The sequence below is a fragment of the Mauremys mutica genome, chromosome 5 (genome assembly GCF_020497125.1).
Source record: "Mauremys mutica isolate MM-2020 ecotype Southern chromosome 5, ASM2049712v1, whole genome shotgun sequence".
Taxonomy (NCBI): domain Eukaryota; kingdom Metazoa; phylum Chordata; order Testudines; family Geoemydidae; genus Mauremys; species Mauremys mutica.
Window position 1 is genome coordinate 93,327,753 of NC_059076.1, and position 22,430 is coordinate 93,350,182.

The 22,430-nt window shown below is 42.4% G+C and overlaps 1 protein-coding gene across 7 annotated transcripts in view; it reads left to right on the forward strand.

Annotated features, from left to right (window-relative positions):
- LNX1 (ligand of numb-protein X 1) overlaps window positions 1-22,430 on the forward strand; it is a 287,249-nt gene that overhangs the window by 220,877 nt on the left and 43,942 nt on the right. For all 7 annotated transcript variants that reach the window (XM_045018143.1, XM_045018142.1, XM_045018147.1 and 4 more), the window contains 2 exons: window positions 15,706-15,947; window positions 17,550-17,705. In XM_045018143.1, the coding sequence (XP_044874078.1) occupies window positions 15,706-15,947; window positions 17,550-17,705 (398 nt within the window). The remainder of the gene's footprint in view (window positions 1-15,705; window positions 15,948-17,549; window positions 17,706-22,430) is intronic.

The window sequence follows — 22,430 nt, forward strand, 5'->3', positions numbered from 1 at the left end:
GACTGTTTTTTAAAACGAATGTGTGTATCTGGGGAGGGAAATCTAGCAAAAAAAAGTGTGAGAATGGAGCAGGGAATGGGTAGAGTGAAACTCAAACACAGACTGAAAAATGGAACAGGGAGCGGGAGAAAGGCATATCCGTTGGCTTGATTCTTCTCTCACTTACACTAGTTTTGTACTGGTGTTACTCCATTGATTTTGGTGAGATGACTCTTGATTTACACCAGAGTAAATGAGAGGAGAAACAGGCTTTGTGCATGCAGTTGGTTGTATATATATGAACACACGCACACACTCTCTTTAAAGGGGAAATGCAAGCTTTATTTTAGAGCAGGGTGCCTCTATCTCCCTTTTAGTTTGAACGTTAACTTTTAAAAACCGAATCGCCCTTGGAGGTGCAGGAATGAATGAGTTTAAATTACATAAATAAAATGTCACAAACTCCTGTTTCTGCAAATCCTGTGTACCCAAAAAAATAGCCATTTGTGAGCTTCCCAGACCTCAAACTCCATGAGCTTTTCCTTTCTCTAGTGAGGATGGCAGGAGTTAAAGCAGTTCCTAAGTAGCTGTGAGTTCTTGCATGTTTCTGTTGATATTTATCTTTCCCTGTTAGAAACACACACCATATCTTTCTGACTTCAGACAATTCTTTGTTACAACTTAAGAAAAGTCCCTTTTAAATTTGATATTTCTGATAAAGTAGTACAGCTGACTAAGAGTGGCAGAAAATGAGACTTCCCAATGCAGATCCTAAACTTCAGCCAAGAAGTACTCAGCACAATGGTGAAAGGTGCTAAAATGCTGTCTCCTAGGCTGCTTTTTTTTTTTTTTTAATGGGATTATCTCCCCACATACACACACTGCAAATTAAGGAAGTTTGACAGTGGTTTAGATCAGGCTACTCCTGCCTGTGCTATTTGCCAGTGACTCTAAAGGACTATAATGGAAGCTGGAGGTTGCTGAGACCCAGGGTTGTGCTGGTCACGAAGGCAAAGCTGGTCCTAAGAGATTTGATGATGAATGGTTATGACTCACCTATGGAATCAAACTTGTTTTTAAAACTCCCTTCATTACACACAAAGTTTGTCATACCCAGACCTTCTTGAGATGCATTTTAAAGAAAAGAATCTCAGTATATAAAACATCAACTTGGAAACCTCTACTGTGGTGTCTGCTAATGACCTCCCGTGACACTTTTTTTTTTCTTTTAATGCTTCCAAAAAAGAACAGCTGTTCCATCCAGGGTCCCTTGTGCCAGTGAAGCTCTTGTTGTTCTCATCCTCCTCTCCTCTGGCACCCTTCACGAAGAACGCTATTTCCAGGTCTTTTAAAATATTCAGATAGGAGAAAAATTGTTCGTTTTAGTTTTTTAGCAGACCTTTCAAACCAATGACACTTCATTAATACTTGGAATGAGCAAACTAGTTCAGATGAGCAATGATCCGGAAGTGGAACCTCAGATTCAAGCACCCTTGAACTTTTGGCAACATTTGGATGTAGATCCAGACAATGTGTCAGGTCCCCAGCTCAGCTAGATTTCAAATAAAATAAATCAACCAAAGCCTTAAGCTAATTACAGATTCTAAAAGGCATGGATTATATTTTCACTGCCCTCTGTTCTTCCTGGTAGAAGTGCTGAAATAGCATGACAATGCTCTCTGTACAGTTAGGGGTCTAGGAGAGTTTTCCCCTCACTATTAGTATTTGTACTACAGTAGTACATAGAAGCCCCACTGAGATCAGTGCAAGACTCTCTATACAAACACATAGTAAGAAACAGTCCCTGCCCCAAATGGCTTTCAGTCATAATAGATAAAACAGGCGGCCTGCGGAGAGACAGCCACAGGTAGGTAAAATGACTTTCCCAGAGTAACACAGCAGGTTAGTGGCAGAGCCAGCAATATAATCTGGGTCTGCTGAGTCTCATGCAATCTATTCAAACTGCCTCTCCTAGGCCAAATTCTGGCTCTGTTCCGTAAGTGCAACCCTGCATATAAAGCATCTGATATTAATCTCTGATCCTTTGACCACTTACGAATGGATTTAACTTCACATATACTAATAGTGCCATTCGTTTCAACGGGGCTACTCGTGTACATACACTTAAGCAGGTATTTAAGTGTTTGAAGAATCAGAACCTTAGAGGCTACTTCTGAAAATTTGAGACCAAGTGACCTTCCCATACAGCAAGCCAGTGGCAGAGTGAGAAACAGAGCCCCTCTTCCCTGAATCCCAGTGCCTTGCTCTGAATGGAAGACGAGATCGCCTGCTCATTGACACTGAATCATAGCTACCATGGTGACTGGATTTACCTTTTTGTACAGGATTATTAAGTAAGTTCTTTAGTACAGGATGTTGACCAAGAAAAGTGTCTTCTAATTTAAGATTTTTTTTCCAGATCAGGCAAAACACTTATGTTAGTGATATTTCTCAAGATTAATCAACTGAGAGAAGATTGCAAAGGAAAAAAAGAGAATAACCCCAAATTACCCCCATCAGAATGACCTGCCGAGTCACTGTATCGTGGTGTTCACTTAGGTATACAGGACCTTGGGTAGGCCAGAGTAAGGAGATAAATACTTTCGTTGACTTACCAGTAGAAGTAACTTACATTAGAGTAATCTTTTTTAAAATCAAATTTAAAGAGTTTCTGGTTTGAGATCACTGCTCTCAGGGTCTCTCCTATGTGATGGAGTTGGAACAAGTCTGACGTTTAAAAGCACGTATTGGAAAACACATTCTGATTCTTGCACAACGGAGATATCGGTGCAGATATTGCAACTGTGAGACGCACACAAGCAATAGTAGGTTCTGCATTCAAAGAAGCAAATCCTACCCTTCATCTGGAACACTAGATCCTTTTGCATCAAAGTCAGTGCACTTCCAGTGCCTAAATTGGGGGAGCAGAATTTGGGGAGATTGTGCCTTGGTGGGATGCCTCTGTATGTGAAACCTACTCACCAGTGGCTCCTTGCATGGCTGTATGCAAGGGCAGGTAGGGAGGACAGAGTGCCCCACCTTTTTGTAGATGTTATGGTCTTACCCTGCCTTACCCTATTGTGGGGACAAGTGATGGTAGAACCTGGAACAGTAGCTGTGGAAGGGCCTAGGGAAGACTCCACCCCATCTTTCCCCCAAGGATTTCCCCAGTTCCTTGTCAGTGCCCAGGGTCTTGTGAGGGACGACTTGCGCTTGTCTACACAGGGAAGTTATTCTGGAATAAGGTAGTGTGTGAATTTAAAATGCTTATAGCTAGTCTGGAAAAACAGTGCCTTTTTTCTGGTTTAATTTAATTGACTGTGATTAAGCTAAACTAAAGAAAGACACTCTTATTTCCAGAGTAAGTGTGTCCACATGGGGAGCTATTCTGGAATAGCTGTTGTAGAATACCTTATTCTGTAATAGAGAGACAAGGTGGGTGAGGGAGTATCTTTTTATTGGACCAACTTCTGTTGATGAAAGAGACATGTTTCTGAGCTACACAGAACTCTTCTTCAGGTCTGTGTAGCTCAGTAGTGAGTCTTTCACCAACAGAAGTTGGTCCAATATAAAATATTACTTCATCTACCTTTTCACTTTACTATCCTGGGACCAACATGGCTACAACAACACTGCAAACAACAATGAAAATTATTCCATAATAGCTATTCTGGTCAATTTCCCCCTGTAGACAAGTCCTTAGTAAATAATACCATGTACTGAACACTGTAAACTGGAGTGGTAACTTTGGTAGAACTATTCGAGTTCCTTTTTGAAAGGTCTACTGTAATGCAAAGATCTAAGTCCACAGCTGTCCTTGTTGCATGATGTTGTAACATCCCCATTAAGCTTGTTTTTTTTTTTAAAAGCAGAAAATAGTTTCCTGTGAGTCCCTTGTTATGTTTACAGCTATTAAGATGTTAGGTATTTCTTCCCTTTTCCTCCTCCTCCCCCATATATCTTCCCTGGTAAACAAAAAGTAATGACTGCTGAGAATCTTCTCTCTGCCTTCCAGGAAGAGAACTCATTCCACTAGCAATTTAATACTGCCTAAACCACAAAAGGTACAGTCAGATGAAACTAGATTAAACCAAGGACCAAAGGTACAGGGCACTGCAAACAACCACAAAGATAGAACCCAATGACCAAGTCATTAATATAAATATTTGAACTCATCTGTGAATTTGTTTAGTCTGTTCCCTGTGGTTAAAAACTTTTTATCCACCGGATTTGTTTCAGGGATGGGGTTTTTTTTGGAACTGAAGAAAATTTCCTATTGTAGCTGTAGGAGTATTACATATTGAAAAGCTGGTCAGTTTGGGTGGATTAGCCATCTGCATTGACAGGCTGTTACAGTAATATTTACAGAAAGCAAGCAAGATTTATTTTAAATATCTCTGGATTCAGTCTGTCAGCACATCCAATACCCATGATGTGTTGCAGTCTGCTGGTCGATGTCCCACTGGAGGTCTTAATTGTCGCTGCAGCCAATGGCTTACATGGATGTGGCTAGTACCACTTTGGGTCACTTTGTGCTTACATGATGTGGCTAGTACCTCCACTGTGTAAATTTTAGCAGGAGTTGAGCCATGCAGTGAATGTGCTGTTAGAGTTTATTTTCTGAGCTGCTTACTCACTTCTGAAGGAGTAGGGTCATTGCAATTTTAGGGAGGTAGAGTGTAATTGTTCTCCTTTCTGAGTCAGTACTGAACCAGCATCATTTCCTACATCACCTTGTTTCCTTGAGGGTCTGCCATCACTGCTAACTAGACTCAAACCAGTTTAACTTGTGATGCTAACGAAATCACGGCCTGATGTGGTATGACCGCAGGCTGATAGACTGACTGAGTCACCGAGATGTCAGAACCTGTCAGAAACAATACACACTTTGAAATAATTTCAAAAGTGTCTCACTGCTTTGTTTTAAAAAATAATCCAGATCCATTTTATAGCAGCAACAAGGTAAAGCAGGATGTGAATTGCTAGGTAGTGTGACTGTGAGGGATCAGTGTACACCCAGAGTCTAATTTTGAAGCACTGATCCCTAAGTTTGGGTACTTAGTTCTGCCACTGGATATTTTGGTGCTCAGCTGCCCATTTTAGTTGCATGTTTGAGTTTTCAGATTCGGAACAAAGCACCCAAACTTAGGTACTGAAAACTGGACTCCCCATTTGGACATAGTGCTATATTGTGTTAAAAAAATCTTTTAAAATATTTCCCTCTTTCTATTTTTCTTTTCTATACACTGTATTTTAATTGGAGAGAGAGTAAATGGGCTAGTACAATTTGTACTGAGCTGGTATGGTGTCAGTCACTTACCTTGGAATCTTTGTTAACTAAATGGGTGTAATTTAAAAAAAAAAAAGACTAGTGAAAGGTTTTTTTGTTTTTTTATTTATAATCATATGTAAAGGGGCCAATTGTCTAACAGGCCTGAAGTGACTAAAGGAAAGGTGTGTGTGTGTGTGTGTGTGTGTGTGTGTGTGTGTAAAATATATATTCCCTGGAAAATCCTCAGTGTATGGAGGTGTAGAGTGGTTTCCAGGAGTAACTTTGATCAAAGTGTAATCGACATAGTGTTAGAGACTTTTATTTTCTAAAATTGCTGTTTAACATTTCTATAACATTAGCACCAAGAGCTCCAGACCAGAAACTGGCCCCCATTGTGCTAGGTGCTGTACAAAAGACAGTTCTAAAGAATCAGTAACTATTTTTTATCCATTACTTAATTTACAGTTTAACTGTAACTTTCATTCTAGGAAGCATGAAAGAAAACATGCATTGCCAATAAGATTAGGAATGTAAAGGGAAACCATCTGGGCAATTTAGGCTCAAAATTTAAATGTGTCACAAACAAATGTTATGAATCCTAACTTCAATAGATGTGTTTCCATGACTTTTTAATTTCAATAGTGAAGGAATTTTCTTTGATTAAACTTTACTAGCATGGTACAGTGTGTTGGGCACTGGACTAGAAATCAGGAGACCTATATTTTATTCCAAGCTCTGCCACTACTTTTCTCTGCAACTCTGGGAAAGTCATTTCATTGTCACATGCCTCAGTTTCCCCATCTATAAAAGAGAGGTACATATACTTACCATTCTTTCTAAAGTGCTTTGTTCTATAGATAAAAAGCATAACTTATGAGCTATACCATCTGCTCTGATATTCACTTTTCTCCCATATCTCATGCCCTCCCTTATGGCCTGATCCTATTAACATTAAAGTCAATGGCTGTTTGACAGGATTATGCTCTCACTTCTTAGGTAAGTAAATACCTTATATTACCAACAATTCTGTTGTTATGAAAAAAAATAGAAATTTAAAAGGAGAATGCATTTTGTAATTTCTACAGAGTAATCTATGTTACTTACCATGTAAGCTTTCAGTGGACTATAATCGATATACCTGTGATATTTGTACAAAGACTGAACAAGGACTGCTCAAACCTTTATATTTGGTTTTGTCCTGTGTGCATTTTAACGGATTATCAGAATACCTCACCAAAATGCCACACTATTTCTTCTTTGTTGTTGTTATTTTAGCATATTCCAGGGGATGTTTTTAATCCCATTAAACGATCACCAAAGGAGATTTTGCCTACCCAATAGGCATGAGAATAAAGGAAAGTTGTAATTCTGAAAATCAGCAGCTCACAATATCGCACCTAACCAAATCCTCTTCCAGTGATAATCATAGCAAGAGCCCTGGGCAGTTGTTAGGACCAGATACCAGCATGGGGCTTTACTACAGTTAGATGAGCAAGGTCTGCTGCTGGATCTGTTAGGTCCAGAGAACCTCCAGTGTAATGAGAAGTTTATTCAGTAATGTGACTTAATCTACTTTTTATTCCAGTGTCAATACTCATTTATGTTGAAAGCAATGAAACTAAAGCTGTGTAGTAAGCCAGGAAATGTTCCATTCCCCCCTACAAGGAGCTCCTACTGGTTCAGGGTTTTGTGCAAGACACTCTGATTCACTTACGTTTTAAACTGTTTTTGCTCCTTGTTAAAGGTCAGATCATGAAGTCAACAGGTCAGGAGGATTACTTTTTAAAGTAATAAAATGTCAAAAATGTATTTTTAAGATCCTATGATGATCCTTTCCCCACCCACTCCTGCCCACACACATACATGTGCAACGCTTACATGGGCACCTGAGTTACATCTTCATTTTTACCACCATTTTATCAGAGGCCATTTTCTGACCTTTGCTGGCAGGAAGCAGATCCTCTTTCAGAATTTTTAGTCTCTACCAAGACATGCCCAGAGTGGAAATCTGAATACTTAGCCTGATCTAAAAGAGGCCTTGGGGGATCTAAGGGTTATTAAGGTCAGAGGCAAGTGTCACTAAATTCAGACTTCTGGGCTGCTATTTACACCTTTTTATTTGCTGGAACACGGTGTTAAGACAGTGTTCATTGTTTGTCATAATATGCTTGGGGCTGCTGTCAAAAATCTCCAACTACTTCAGGCAGCAGGTTAGTAAAAATAAGATCCTGATTGGAAGCTCCCTGAAATTGAATGTGATGCTTTTATATTTCAAATCTGGACATTTATATTCTTGTTTTATGTCAACAATAGCTTAAAACCAGACATTTTGATCTCAGCTAAGTTGATGCATTTGTTCTGTTACTTGGTGGGTATTTTACTTAGCTATAGCCAAGGAAATTTTATGTAAAGTATGTACAGACTTAATGTGATAAGATACAAAATATTAATCTGCCGACACAAAAAAGGTTGAAATAAAACTATTTACAAGTGCGCTTTTTCCATCCTGCCCCACACCACAGACAATAACCTCTCTCTCAAAACTCAACGCCAACACTGGAGAAGCAAAAATATGTTGCCACCCACTAACCTTCTTTAATGCGAGATGTGTGTTTTGTTATCATTTAAAGGCTTTGATTTTTATAATCAAAACACAGATTAAACCCACAACTCATTAAAAAAAAACAAACCCTCCCCCTAATTTATTATTTGGCAGGTTTATGAGTTGTATTAGTACTGCTAGTGCCAATATTGTCTTCTCTGTTATGCAGTTTTCTTACTTTCGAAGTACGGTAGAAGGGGAAGATCATGCTGAGATATTCTTGAGATTTCTGGGTAACTAGTTATTCTTGTTTAAATATAATCAAATGATCAAAACACTGAACAACAAACTTGAAAAATACATCAATAAATTAACAGATTTGTGGCTGCGTTTTAACATCTAGTACAGGATGAACCCCTCCATGCAGCCTGAAGAACACAGTGTCACTATAGCAGATTATATGAGTTATGAGGCACATAATTGCAGTACTTTGGAAATTTCACTCGGTCTTCACTTGTTGTTTTTGCACCAAACAACTTGATTCGGCCAGTATAAAAAAGTAGAGCCATTGTATAAAAGTTCTGATTTTGATTAGGCTCTTTTGCAAAGAAAACATGGACCCCCTCAGTTAAAATCTGAAACCATCACAATTTTGAACGATCTGCCGTCTCACTAAGTGTGGGGCTCATTTGCTATTGAAAGGATTGTGTTTATCATTTTATTATTATAAGACAAACCTGATAGGCAGGATTGCCTACTTAATACCAGTGCTTGTTCTCTGGAGGCTCCTGGAAGGATTCAGAAACCAGATGTGAAGTTGACAGCTATTAACGGGGAATATTTAAGCATGTGGAACTGTCCAAATGCCAGGTTAACTCCTTGTGGAGATGTACACATAGTTAATCTACAGTACATATCTTCTATATTTAATCATTGACGGAGATGAGAATGTTCTAGCACTCTGGGACCACTGATGTTTAATGAGCAATACAGGCTTTCCATCATCCAATCTTTTGGGGGCAGATTTTGTTTAATTAATGTTTTCAGGTCTTCCTCTTGAAATGACGTATTCATCAGAAAAATCCTAGCTTTTATTTCATTTCTAAAATGTCTTGTAGAAAATGGCCCAATCCTGTGAGGTAATAATACAAAGTTCCACCATGACTGGGGTCCACAGAAGTTGAGGGTTCTCAGCACTTCTCTGGGTCAGGCCCATTAGCATATTTTTAGGATTGGTGGCTTGCTATGAAAGGGGTCACCAGTGCAAAAGTTTGAGAACCACTAAACTAAGCTGTAGCTAGCAATTTAAAACTCCCCTTACAGATTGATGATACCACTGCCATCAAATTTTGTTTCCTTTTAACTCAGAAGACAGGCCTAAAGATAGGCATAGAATCATAGAAAGGACAATTTTCATTATCTCTTTTTTGTGGCCTTCACAATGGGCTGGTCTTCGCTACGGGGAGATCGAGGCTGCTACAATCGATTGCAACAAGGGTTGATGTAGCAGGTCTAGTGAAGACCCACTAAATCGATGGCATAGCACTCTCCGGTCAACCCCGGTACTCCAGCTCCCCAAGAAGAGGAAGGGAAGTTGAGCAGAGAGTGTTCTCCGGTCGACGCAACTCAGTGAAGACACCGGGGTAGGTCAACCTAAGCTATGTCACATAGCTGCAGTAGCGTAACTTAGGTTGACTTACCCCAGTAATGACGACAAGCCTAATGTTTCTATATCCTGTCGCAACACAAAAGTATTGCTGTCCAGAACACCGAGGGAGAACACAAATCTGCAATTCACCTTGGCCACCGGTCAGTGTTGTAGTCACTTTGTGACTTGCCCATGCTAATCCGGGATCCTACTTTCCTTTCCATCCCTCTTTTTCATCCATAAATCAAGGAGCTGAGTATTAGTCACAACAAGAGAGAAAATTAGTACTGGCATGTAGCTATTTCATGGCTCTCTCTCTCTCTCTCTCTCTCTCTCTCTCTCTCTGTTTGGAGAGCCAAACATAGCCATATGGAAAGAAAAGAAAGCTTAAACCATACAAATATGATTTCACTTAAGCAGTCGCCTCCATTCATAGCTAGAGAAACATATTTGCTTAGTTCTGTCTTCTGTTATCTCAGCAGTGTCGTCGTAAGTGAAACAGGGATGTTTGAAAGTGAAGAGATGCCACTGCAGATTTTATTGCAAGTTTGAGGTTTTTCTTCTTCTAGGGACAGTGTGTTAATCTGAAGTGAGATTGCTGGAGTCTTGCTGATTTATGCCTGCCACAGTTATTTAGGGTACAGATTTGGTGTTCACACTTAAAGAGCTTTGGCTGTCTTTTAATGTTTTCTGGTAGAATTTAGAAGATGTCTTTTCCTTAGAACACAGTGCCAGTCTGCCACATCTTAAACCTTGCCATCCATCTGTATGTTAGGAGAAATTGTTCTCTGAAACAAACCGGTTGGCTGGACTCTGTTAACTGTCTGTCTGTAGCAGAATAAACATCAGCGATTTGGGGATGGCCAGAGAACGTGTGGTATAGTTTTAAGTAAAAGAAAGTACTTTGGCACCAATTCAGCAATTGGTTCCATGTTGGTGTGCCTCGTGCAGAGTCTCATTTTCTCCAGTGGAGCTACATGCAAGTGTAAGGGTCTGCCCCTGCAGATCCATTTGGAGGACTGGGGCCTAGGTGTGTAATTAACTGAACCTTGGTCGCATGGTAAAAATACTCCGATTTCTAATTTAGGGTTAGTCTGGTCTGTCTTGTTGCTAAGTAGTGTGCTCTCTGCTGTGAATCGCTTACATCAACTACCTGACATTGGTTTAAAACTTAAAGTCCCTAACAATACTGTGACTTATGCACTCCTGTGTTCACACCCTACACACTACTGCAATAATATTGGTATAAAATATGGCTTCTGAGGTATCATTTGAAAACTAATAGCACACTGATTATTAATATCATTGTCAAATGCATGGGTTAATATTATGTATGAAGTTATAAGTGTCCCCTGAAGGATGTTACTAGAACATGTTTAAAACCAAACAACCTACCCTAGGTAAAGGTGATAAAGAGGTCTGTCCTAGACACGGGATTGCGGGTTTACCTCAATTTACATATTAGTAGTAAACAAAATAATCAAGCTAAACTGGCCAGTGTTATCCTGAGACTGAACTCGAGAGAGGCAGGAGACTGAATCCTCAGGAAGTGTTCCTCACTTATAAGAAAGATAAAGACATCTCTTTGGGGATATAAGGAACAGAGAGAGAAACTCCTTCGTTTTCCTTCACCTTAGCAATTTGATCTCTGTGATGGAAAGTTGGAAAGAATACTGTGGGTGGGAGAAACCATCTTTAACAAAGATTGTATCTTGATAGAGTTTAGTCTTTTAGATGCTTGTTTTCACTTTAATTTGCTTGTAACCGTGTCTATCTTTATCTCTTTTACTTAGTATCACTTAACTATGTCCATTTGTTAACAAACTTGTTTTATTTTTCTATAAACCAATTCAGGGCTGTGTTTGAAGGGGAGGGCGTGTTTATCCCAGTTAAGTTAATGAGCTGTAGTGTACTTACTCTTTAAAAGAGCAGTGAACTTAATATCTTCAGTGAATATACAGTGATAGGTGCTGTGCATTGCAGAGAAACATCTCTGAGAAGCTCAGGGGCTGGAGTACACAGGGCTGGATTTCCAGTTAGGTACAGTAGGTACATGCCTAAGGGCGCTGGCATTCTAGGGGCACCTAAAAGTTAAGTGGGTTAAAAGTTAAAAGGTTAATACATACAGCTCCCCTGCGAGTGGCCGGGCTCCTGGCACTGATTGGTGGCTGCCCAGTCTGTTAGGCTGGAGCAGGGCAAGTCAGCCTGCCTCGAGGCACTGTGAGCCGCGGGCGGGGTGGCTACTTGAAGGTATCAGGAATGTCCCAGCCCTTCCCAATCTCGGCCAACCCGCTGCCTCTGCCCTGTGCTGAGAAGGGAGAGGGAAGGGCATGGCCAGCGCCACATTCACTTGCACTGGCAGAGACAGAGCATGGCTGCCATGCCAGGCTGTGGGAAGGACAGAAGACGCCCAGGGACCACTCTCCATGGGGAGAGGTACAGTCTCCCCCTTGCACCTCACCTGGGGCAGGTGGGCTGAGCACTAGGCTGGGAGCGTTGTGCATGGCGAAGGGTCTCATGCCTTCCCGGGGAGGCTGTGTTTATATTTCTTTTCGTTTAATTTTTTACGGAAAACACGAAGGTCAACTGTAGGTGGTGGGGGCGGGCACTGAAAAGGTATAAATCTGGCCCTGAGTCCACTGATTGTTTCCTGCTAGGCCAGGTTGGGGCAGGGAGAGCCTGGTGGAGTTGGCTGGTGAGGATGACCGATGGGGGTGGCAGGGATCTGCCACATAGTCTTCTCTCCAGTAAAATTCACTCTCTAGCTGAGGCAGAGGGGTAACAGTGCCTCACAGCTTTGGGTATCACCAGCAGCATGTTACAAATACCTTCTGTAGTAATAATAAATACTTACTTAGCAGTGTCTGCTATTAAATCCTGAATCCTTCTAACATATCCACAATGTAGGAAGATAGTAATCAGAGATGGGCAAATAATTCAGAACAAACATTTTGTTTGTTTGATTGTGGAATGTTCACTGGGCGATTTTGCAACATTTTGAAATTGGTTATTCCAAATTCTCCACATCTGTTTTATTTCCTGAACAAATAACTTGTGAATGGTTTGTTGTCATGAGCAAAGCTGGTTGGGAATTGCAACAATTTTCTGACAAAAAATGCCTTTTCTGCTAAACCAAAAATTTCCACAGGAAAACTTTCATTTTGGGGGGGGAAATCCATTGGGAATATTGACATGATGGCTCCCTGGCTTCTGCCTGGAACACTCTTCTAAATTTCTGTTTGGCGGAAAACTAAATGAACCGAAGCTTTCTAGGAGAGCAGCCGAGGCTGAGCGCTCTGACTTGCTGCCTCCCTGGCTCTCAGCCTGCCCCCTATTCCAGGGCCAGAGAGACAAGGGTGCACTCAGTATGTGACAGTTTTTTTTGCAGGAAAGGATTTCCATTTTACAGCCATCTGTACTTGTGATCAGGGGCGTCTCCAGGCACCAGCACGCCAAGCGCGTGCTTGGGGCGGCAAGCCAGTGGGGGCGCTCTGCCGGTCGCCGTGAGGGCGGCAGGCAGGCTGCCTTCGGCGGCTTGCCTGCAGAGGGTCCGCTGGTCCCGCAGCTTTGGCGGACCTCCCGGAGGCGTGCCTGCGGAGGGTCTGCTGGTCCGCCAAAGCCGCGGGACCAGCGGACCCTCCGCAGGCAAGTCGCCTTCCGTGCGTGGGGCGGCAAAATGCCTAGAGCCGCCCCTGCTTGTGATGTAGACCTTTCAGGACCCAAAATGGGGGCCCTGGTTCTCCACTCACAGTTCCCCCTAACTAAAAAAGGCAATGTCTGTCTGGGTGGTGGGAAGCAAGGATTTAGAGGACTTCTCTGAGGACCTTTAGGGCATAAGATGGGATAGCTGCACCCAGTTTCCAGAGCACATAGGAAAAGGCCAGTCTGCTAGAAGGGGCTGCAGCAGTGAGGAAAGCTCTCCACTCCCTGAGGGGAGTCCTTACAAACTTAGGTACTTTTTATTTTGCTGGTTTTGTTGTGAGCCTTGTTTTGGAATAAGCAGCCCCCAAGATCTGAGGGCCTTCAGGGGACACATTTACTTTTTGCTGGCTCTTTAAAATACTTAACCAGGCCATTGTTCCTGAGAAGAGTTTTTCTTCTACCCCTTCTCCTTCTGTTTGAGAGAGAGCTCTGAAACTGGCCTCTGCCACAGGTGGTAGGAGCCAAACTCTGAAATGTACATGAGGTGGTTAGATACTAAGGTATGTGGTATTGTTTCTGTTCCCCAGTTGGATGACTTATGTCACGAGCCAGCACCAAATCAATTTCTAATATTACAATCAAATATACAGCTCGCTGGAGATACATTTTTGGTGCATATTCAAGCTTTAAGACTTGCTTCTCCAGGGTATTTGTGTTAGGACCGCTTGACCACTTGACTGTTCACAGCAAGCAAACACTAACGGGTCACAAATACAGTCAAAAGGGAAACTGCTTGTCAATTCAAATAACTAGCCACCAAAAAAGTTGTCCTTTGTCGATCAGCTCTCATGAGTATTTAAAAGATGAGTAAGCTGAGGCAGCTTTCGGCCCAAGAGGGAATTGATATCAGAACCAGTGTCACGACAATGGGGATAAAACATGATTTAGTATTACAGGAACCATTTTTAATTCTCTCTCTCTTAAAAATACCACTGCTGTAATTAACAGTAAGGTGAATTAAAATACGGTACTGAAATGAACACACCAAGTTCTGTAACTTGTCTGCCTCCCATCGACACCTCTCCTACATGCCCAAAAATATCTCCATAAGCCATTTCTATTTCATGGGCCTCTGTTCCATGTATTACAGTTTCCCTGATGCATACTCCACCAGCTTCATGTACTGTATGTATTATGCATTACTCTATGTGTGCACCACATATTACGAAAGGCTTTGTGTCCCTAAGGACTTCTGCAGCTATTCCTGTGATTGCATCCTAGAGGGCATTTATATGAAAGTCATCAGTTAACATTAGCTATGAGGAAGATATAATAGTAACAGTAAGTAGGGCAAGCTCATTAGGCAATGATTAAAAAGCAGAATTCATTACAATGAACATGTTTGTGATGGCTGCAGTAGTGGGGTAGAAATGACGCTGGAGAAAAGTGACAGGCGCTGTTCCCTTGAACCCCCATGATTTTGTGTTAGTGTGTGACTCATTAAATATGGAATCACAGAACTCTTCTTTCTTCAGGCAGTCCTAGGAGTTTTGAAAGCAACTATGTATGTGTGGTCCCGGTTCCGTCATATAGGATCAATCACACACAGACAATAGGCTCTGAAAATAAGTATATTTAAAATTGAAAGATGTGTATTTTTATCTACTACAATGCCACATCTTTAGCTACCCTTGATTTATTATTTTTTTTAAAGAATAAATGTGTCTGTTAACTAGTAATGGGCTGACATGGATTTGGTTGCTGCCAAGGTTAGGATTCAGGGTTTGGATTTTTATTTGTGAGAACAGGCTGGATCCGAATTTGGATTGAGCATCTAACCCCAAACAACAGCTATCGTCACCCTCTCCTGGGCCCCCACTCACCACTGCTATATTCCGGGTGGGACTCTCAGACCTCCATCCTCTCCTGGGCTCTTATGATGGCAGCTGGCCACTGCCTACTGTCTCTTGGGCCTTGTCTAGACTGGAGGGGAAAAGGTGTTTTTTACAGTTGTTTGTCCAACGGAGTCACTTAACTCAACTGAGAAGCCTACAGATGTCTTCTGTGGACAGAGAGGTGCTGCTACGCTAACAGAGTGACAGCTCCTCTGACAGAGAATATTTGTCATGGTGAGAAGCTCACAAAGGCACTGTGTATGTGGCTTTTTCTTTCACAAACATAAGCTGACACAAACAAGCTTTCAAGCCTCACACTGGTCTCTTTCATTAATTGCACACAAAGGACAGATTATAGATTCCGGTCTTTGATTTGATCAATCACCTGCTATGCCTGTATCTCCCGTTTATGCTCAGTAAAACTACAGCTACCAACAGGCTGTATCTATCTAATTGTCTATTGAAGTAGATTTCTCAAGTAAAATAATAATTTAACTAATTATTCAGTGGCATCTATTCAATTTATTTTAATTCTGTGAAACCTCGACAGGGCTGGCATTTTCCCACAGTGTTTGGTGTCTATTTCATAGGTCAGGAAACAGATTTAATTGCAATCGTTACCCTTGGTACTGTTAATCATTTGTCAGTGTCAGACACTCTGTCCTAAGCAAGTAATGTTTTAAATGCAACTTTTACTAACATATCCTTTTCCTTTGCTTTGCCTTAGATGTAAAGGAGCATCCCATTATGGCCTTACCAAGGAACGAAAGAGACGTTCACAAGATGACTCTCCAGACTGTAGTGCCACTTTAACCGTAGCGGCTCTTGGCCCAGAGCTCTCCGCAGCTGCAGCGATTGCCTTAATGACAGATGAGCCAGGCCTAGTTAATCCAGCCTTCAGCCCTGCCTCAGAAGACAACCAGTCAGGGAGCAGTTCTGGGGACCCCAGTAGGAGCAACCGAAACAGAAGTAAGAACTAACTAGGATAGTCTCTGAGGCTAGGGGGCCTCTCTCTGAAATTAACTTTGCCGAATGCTTTAAAAATGTCAGAGAGCAGAGAAACGTGTTTGTTTTCTGTAATAACCCTTTTTTGTATTTGTCTTGTTCAGGCGTGCTCCCAATAAACCAATATATTTAGGGTGACAAATGCATTCAGCAATATCTTGAAATGAACCAATGGTTTTATGGGTATAAAATTTTCCCAGGGAAATGGAGGAGTGTTTGCCAACATTCCAAGATGATGAAGCTCAGAGGAGCTGGCATTGCTAAAACGAACCACAGTAATGAACTAGCCACACCAAAAATTCTTTCCCTATTTTTTCCTCCCCTGCCAAGCCCCAGTGAGTGTAACATATTGGAAAAATGCAGTATGACCAAAGATAGCCATCAAGAAGTATAGCCAGTAAGAAGAAGAGTATAGTACAGGTAGAACTAGTATTTGTGGGGGCATGGGAGCCAAAAGGAGTTTGTCTTGGGAGGACGGATGCAAGGCTACAAAGGAAAAATTTAAACGGAGTTGAATTAGGATTCCAAGACCAATGCTTTGGTCTTGAGAGCATGCAGTGGGCGGGCAGACGGAAAGGTGGGGAGAGAGCACCAGAATCAAAGACCTTCATCATAGAATTGAACCCTGCTGTTTTGGTTCGGCTGGGGGCGGGGAGTTAAATCTGATTTTGGGGAGTTATGTACCACTAGATGGTGATGCACGGTACGCGTATCGTACTGAAAGATACAGAGTAAGAAGTGCCGTGCATACCTATGGCCCTGTAGAAATCAGAAGAGTCTGTATTTCAATTATTATACGTTTGTACTGTCTTGCAAGTCCCTTTTGCTCTTTTTTCCCCTCCTCCTTCATATTATTATTTTTTGCTCAATTTTAAAAACCTCTTAAAAAAGTTCTTTAGCCTGCTTTAGAACTGGGACCCCTTTTGGTTTCTCACCTCCCTAATTACTATTCCTGATCAGGAGGATGGGATGCCATATGGCTAGCATTCCTGACACTTCTAATTTTAGCCATTAAAATATAAGGCACTGTTGGGGTGGGGAGTTGGAGGGGCCACCATGATGGCTTTGCAGCAGTGCCGTATGCTGCTTCCATAGCAGACTTAACAACAGCCTCCAATTTCTCTCCTGCGGGCTAGTGGAACATACCCAGCTCATTTGTTGTGGCACTAGCCCTTCACCTTACAGGCATTTTCCCCTAGCCAATCCACGGTTTGGCTTTGGCTTTGAATAGTGCTGTTCACAGGCCACTACCCCTGGAAATCAACGCTACATTTATGGCTGGCTAAACAGATGGAGTTAAAGATCCTGGGGGCACCACAGGATAGCAGTCCTTCAAATTAAGGTTAATGAATTCTCAGGCCTGGAACTCTATTTGGGGCCAGATACAACGTAAGGGAAGCCATATGCAGCGAGGAGGAGAGGGAGAAGCTACAGCAGCCTTGGTGTCACCACCACCACCACCTCTGCCTTCCCTGCGCATAGCTGCGGTTACAGAAATGACGTGGTTCTGTTGGTTGTACAACCCAAAGCTGCTGCATTCTATTTATTTTTCTCTGTCTGTTGCAGGTCGACCCTTCGAACGTTCCACTATAAGAAGCAGATCTTTTAAAAAAATAAATCGAGCTTTGAGTGTCCTTCGAAGGACGAAAAGCGGCAGTGCCGTATCCAACCAGGCTGACCAGGAAAGGGAGTGTGTTGAAAACTGTCTTGCTGCAGAGGAAGGTAACACTTTGTTCAACCTGTGTATTTTTCTATATACCATGATGGGGTGGGAACCCCACTCACGTGATGATTTAACACCCAGGTCTTACATAAATAATAACAGAAGTACTGTATTGTGTGACTGCAGTGCCTAGGAGCCCTAGTCATGGATTAGTTTGTGTTTTTAAAATACTTCATTGTTTTATTTTTTTTTAAATGTACCAGCCAAACAAGGAGAGGGAGAACTTAGAGAGATGTGGAATCTGACTGGGGCTTTTCTGGCAACAGAACACGTGCTACAGAGACAAGGGTGGCCTAGTGTTTAAAACATGGGGTTGGAAGTCAGGACACCTGAATTCTGTTATTGGTTCTGCCCCAATTCATTCTTTGACTTTGGACAAGCCACTTATCCAGTGTGTGTCTCAGTTTCCCCTTCTATAAAATGTGGATAATACCTACTATACATCTCACAGGGGGTTGTTAAGGCTTCATTGATGTTTTTAAGCGTTTGCAAGTCTGTAGGTGGAAGATATTTTACAAAGGTAAAATATCATCATCAGTGTTCCAGCACTTATGTTTGATATTTGGTGGCAGAAGTATGCTAAGATGGTCAGACAGGTGACAATGCAAGAGCATTGTGCTCTGTCATAAGGAAATAGAGAGAAGTTACTATATGGTCAGTGACAGGGAGGGGTGGAAAATAATACTTAGCACTTGATAGGCTCACAGCACTACATAAACATTAACTAATTGCTCTGCACCATATGCCAACCCCGCAGCCATCAGGATGGAGGGGAAGTGACGATATCTTTGGAGTGATTGCCTAAACCAAGCTCATTATTTCTCTGCTCTAAACTTTAATGATGGGAACATGACATGGAATCTCTTATCTCCAGATCAGATACCCATTTGCATCTTGCTTTGGTCAATGTTTTAGGAAGATAAAGAGTCCAGTTCCCCATTGCACTGCAGTCATTTGCACCTGAATACAGCAAGCGTAAAATGCTGCCAAGTTAAAACAGTAGCATTTTACACCCACTTTGCACAGGAGTAAATGACTACACAAGGCATATGGCAACAGAGAGCCACGCCAACATCGAGCCATGCCAACATCTCTCACCATTTATCTGCTTGTTCCATGCAGAAAGCTCCATTTGGTTTCTGTATTTTTCAGTACTTATTCCACATACTGAGACATTATATTTATAAAGTGACTTAAAAGTTGGACTTAAATGACAACCAGGTAACTCTAAATGCATAAACCTTTCTTTAAAGGTATTATGGTTCTGATCTTTGACCTGATGCCATCACTGATAACTTCACTGAACCAAGTAGTTTCACTGAAATTTAAAGATAAAAATTGCAAGCAAACTTTAAAAAGCCTAGATTTACAAATCTCTGCATGTGCTATTGCATGTGAAAAGCCATGCATGCATTTGATTATTCAATTTGCAGATATAGTTACCATCATAGTGATCACAGTAATTATGCATTCAAATGGCCAGTCATACTATTTGCATAGACATTACTAGAACTGTATGAACTCAAATTTGAAAAACTTATGCAGCAACTTATACAGTTCTGGGAATCTGTCTTTAAATGTTCTATTACATCTTGGAAACAAGCATGTAAACAAATAATTTCTTAGAATTCAAATACACCCTTAATATGAATCTGTGATTTTGATCCTTGACAGTTCATTATGGCAGGTGCTTTGTATAGCAGAGACTCAAAGGTTCTTGCTCGTCTCTCTCCTCTTGCTGGAGGAGAAATGGAATACAGTTCTTTCTGAAACAATTGTAATCATCATGACAGGCAGCAGAACACTCCAATTCTGTGGGGTGTGGGGGCTCTTTCAGCTGTTCTCCATAGTCTAGTCTACAGTCTGAATCTTGTTAATTGTGCTGTCACTGGGACAGGCTTTGGGAGATGGCTAGAGTCTGATAGCCAAACAGGTCATAGCTCTCTCCAGGCTGCATTTTCAACCTGCTGCAGAGTTATCCTCCTTTGCTGAGTCTCTTATCCCTTTTGGGGAGATTTTACCTCTTGGAAAGTGTGGTGCTGTGTTGGAGGAGATACCTTTCTCTTAGTGGCCCATTGGCTTCCAGGCATTGCCTGTACCCTTCCAGGATCATCCTGACTGGTAAATATTGGGATGAATTGAATCCTGGCAGGATTCAAGATCTGGCTGGTTTTACCAACATTATATTTTGTACCTCATGCTTTCACAGAGGTCAGCAGCAGTTCGGATGGTTTAGCTGCCATTATTATTTTAAATTTTTTTCTGTAGCTATCAACTTCACTTCAATTTATTTCTAGGCATATGTCCTGTCCTACTCAATGTTTAGTCAAAATGGGATTCAAAAGCCAGATATTCTCCTGTGCGGAGCAGTTCTCAGGGCAGAAGATACTGGGGCTATCAGGGAGTTAGTTATGGCTCCTTGAGTTTCGAGATGCCCCAGCCCTGGCCTCAGCCCAAGTTAGAACAGTTTAGGGGCTCCTCTAATTTGACAGCTTACTCTGGTTCCCAAGGGACCATACACCAGTTGTGAATTGATGTAGCAGAGCTGCCTTCTGCCCTGCCCTCTCCTCTTTCCTTCCTGCCTCTGACATGCCCTCTGTCTACCACCACATGCCCCTTGTGCCAACGTGGTTGGGAGGTTTGGCACAGATGCCAGAGCCAGCTCTGCCAGCTTTATATTGTCACATACATCTCCCCTGTTGGTGGGCTTTTCATCTGGTCAGTTGTGGCCAAATTACCCAACTTTTCCAGAGAGAGAGGGAGAGTCTGACTCTCCCTTTGTTTCCACCAGTGTACCTCCATTAACATCAGCAGAGAGACCCCTGATTTATGTCAGTGTGAGTGCAGAAGTAGGCCCAAAGTGTTCATGGTTTTTATGCCCATGCCATCTGAATAGCAGAAATCAGGCTGCAGTAAAAGTTTTTGATGATGCTATATTACTAATTAAAGGTGAGCCTTTCTGTGAGGAGCTGCCATCCATTTGACAAAAGCCCAACTGAGCTTGAGTTAATGTCTGTTGTGGTTGATCTGCTAGTCTGTCAGAACTCCCTCCCCTTGCCTGGCTGAGGAGTCTCTGACTGTTTTGCGTTTGTCTGTATGGGGCAGGTAAGAACCTCATTTGTGATGCTTGTGCTTCCTGACGGGCAATTTCGCCGCCCCAAGCACGGTGGCATGCCGCGGGGGGAGCTCTGCTGGTCGCTGGTCCTGCGGCTCCGGTGGACCTCCCGCAGGCGTGCCTGCGGAGGGTCCACCGAAGCTGCGGGACCAGTGGACCCTCCGCAGGCACACCTGCGGGAGGTCCACCGGAGCCGCCTGCCGCCCTCCCGGTGACCGGCAGAGCGCCCCCCGCGGCATGCCGTCCCAAGCATGTGCTTCCTGTAGCTGCACAGCATGAACAGCATTTAGAATAACCTCCTTGCCATAGCCCATGTTGTATTGTATAGTCTTCCTCATATGATGAGTCTGATATCATCGCTGTGGCACTGCTCTGATAATGTGAAACCGGTAGGCTAGCTGTTGTGTGCCTCAAGTGATGATCAAGGCTACGATTTTGTCACAGAGGTCACGGAATCTGTGACTTCCAAAGGCCTCCATGACTCCAGCCCCACTGTGAGGTACCCCCACCACCTGAGGCAGTGGGCCCCCAAGCTCCCAGCCTCATGGGCAGCAGGGATACCCCCACAGCTCCCCAGCCACCATGGCAGGGACACCCATAGCTCCCCAGCCATGGGGGCAGAGGGACCCCTGCAGTTCCCCGGTGGTGGGGACAGGGCGACTCTCAGCCACAGTGGCAGGGGTAGGGGGATCCCCGGAGCCCCCAGCTGCCATGTGGGGGTGGGCAGGGGGACCCTGGAGCTCTGAGCACCATGGGTGGTGGGGGCCCTAGAGCTCCTAGCCACCCATAGCTCCCTAGTCCCTTCCCTTTTTATCATGAATATTTTTAGTAAAAGTCAGGGATAGGTCATGGCTTCCATGAATTTTTCTTTATTGTCCATGACCTGTCCATGACTTTTACTAAAATATCTATGGCAAAATCTTAGCCTTAGTGATGATCTATACTCCTCTTCATCGTGCTTTTTCTTAAGGTGGAAAGATCCACAATGAAACAGTCTTGACTCCGTTTAGCTTGTCCTCACACAGTACTTTCACTCACCATGGACAAGGAGGCATTGGATAAATATTAAACACTGCTGATTGTCTCTTTAATCTGATTATATTATAGCGTCCTAGAGGCTCTCTTAGGAGTTTAATGATCAATTATAAATGGAGCTGGTAGTGCCACCTAAAGCTAAGCTTGCCTGACACTTTCCATGGTAAGCCCCTGTTTTCAGTTGCTGATAACTTTGTCAAACCCCAACCATTTAGGCTAAAATTTTTTAGACTTGCTCTCTGCCTCAGCCTGAAATGCTAAAAAACAAAAAGCATAAATACTGAGAAGTAAACTGGATTTTTAAAATTCTTTCATTTTTAAGAATTTCAGATATTTTTTCTGGCAATATGGGCAAGGAAATGTTTGTTTACAATACGGCATCCAAGTTGATAGACCATTCTCATTTAAACACTAACTCGTAGCATATAAGGTTTAAAAATAATTCTTACTTCATCCCTGAAATGCTAAGAGAGTCTGAAAGTGCATGGTTTTACATTTTGAGAAGTGAAAGAAGGTGTTGAGGTTTTGAAGTAGCCTCTCCAAGTGTGTTGCATTTAAGATGTAATTTCTTATG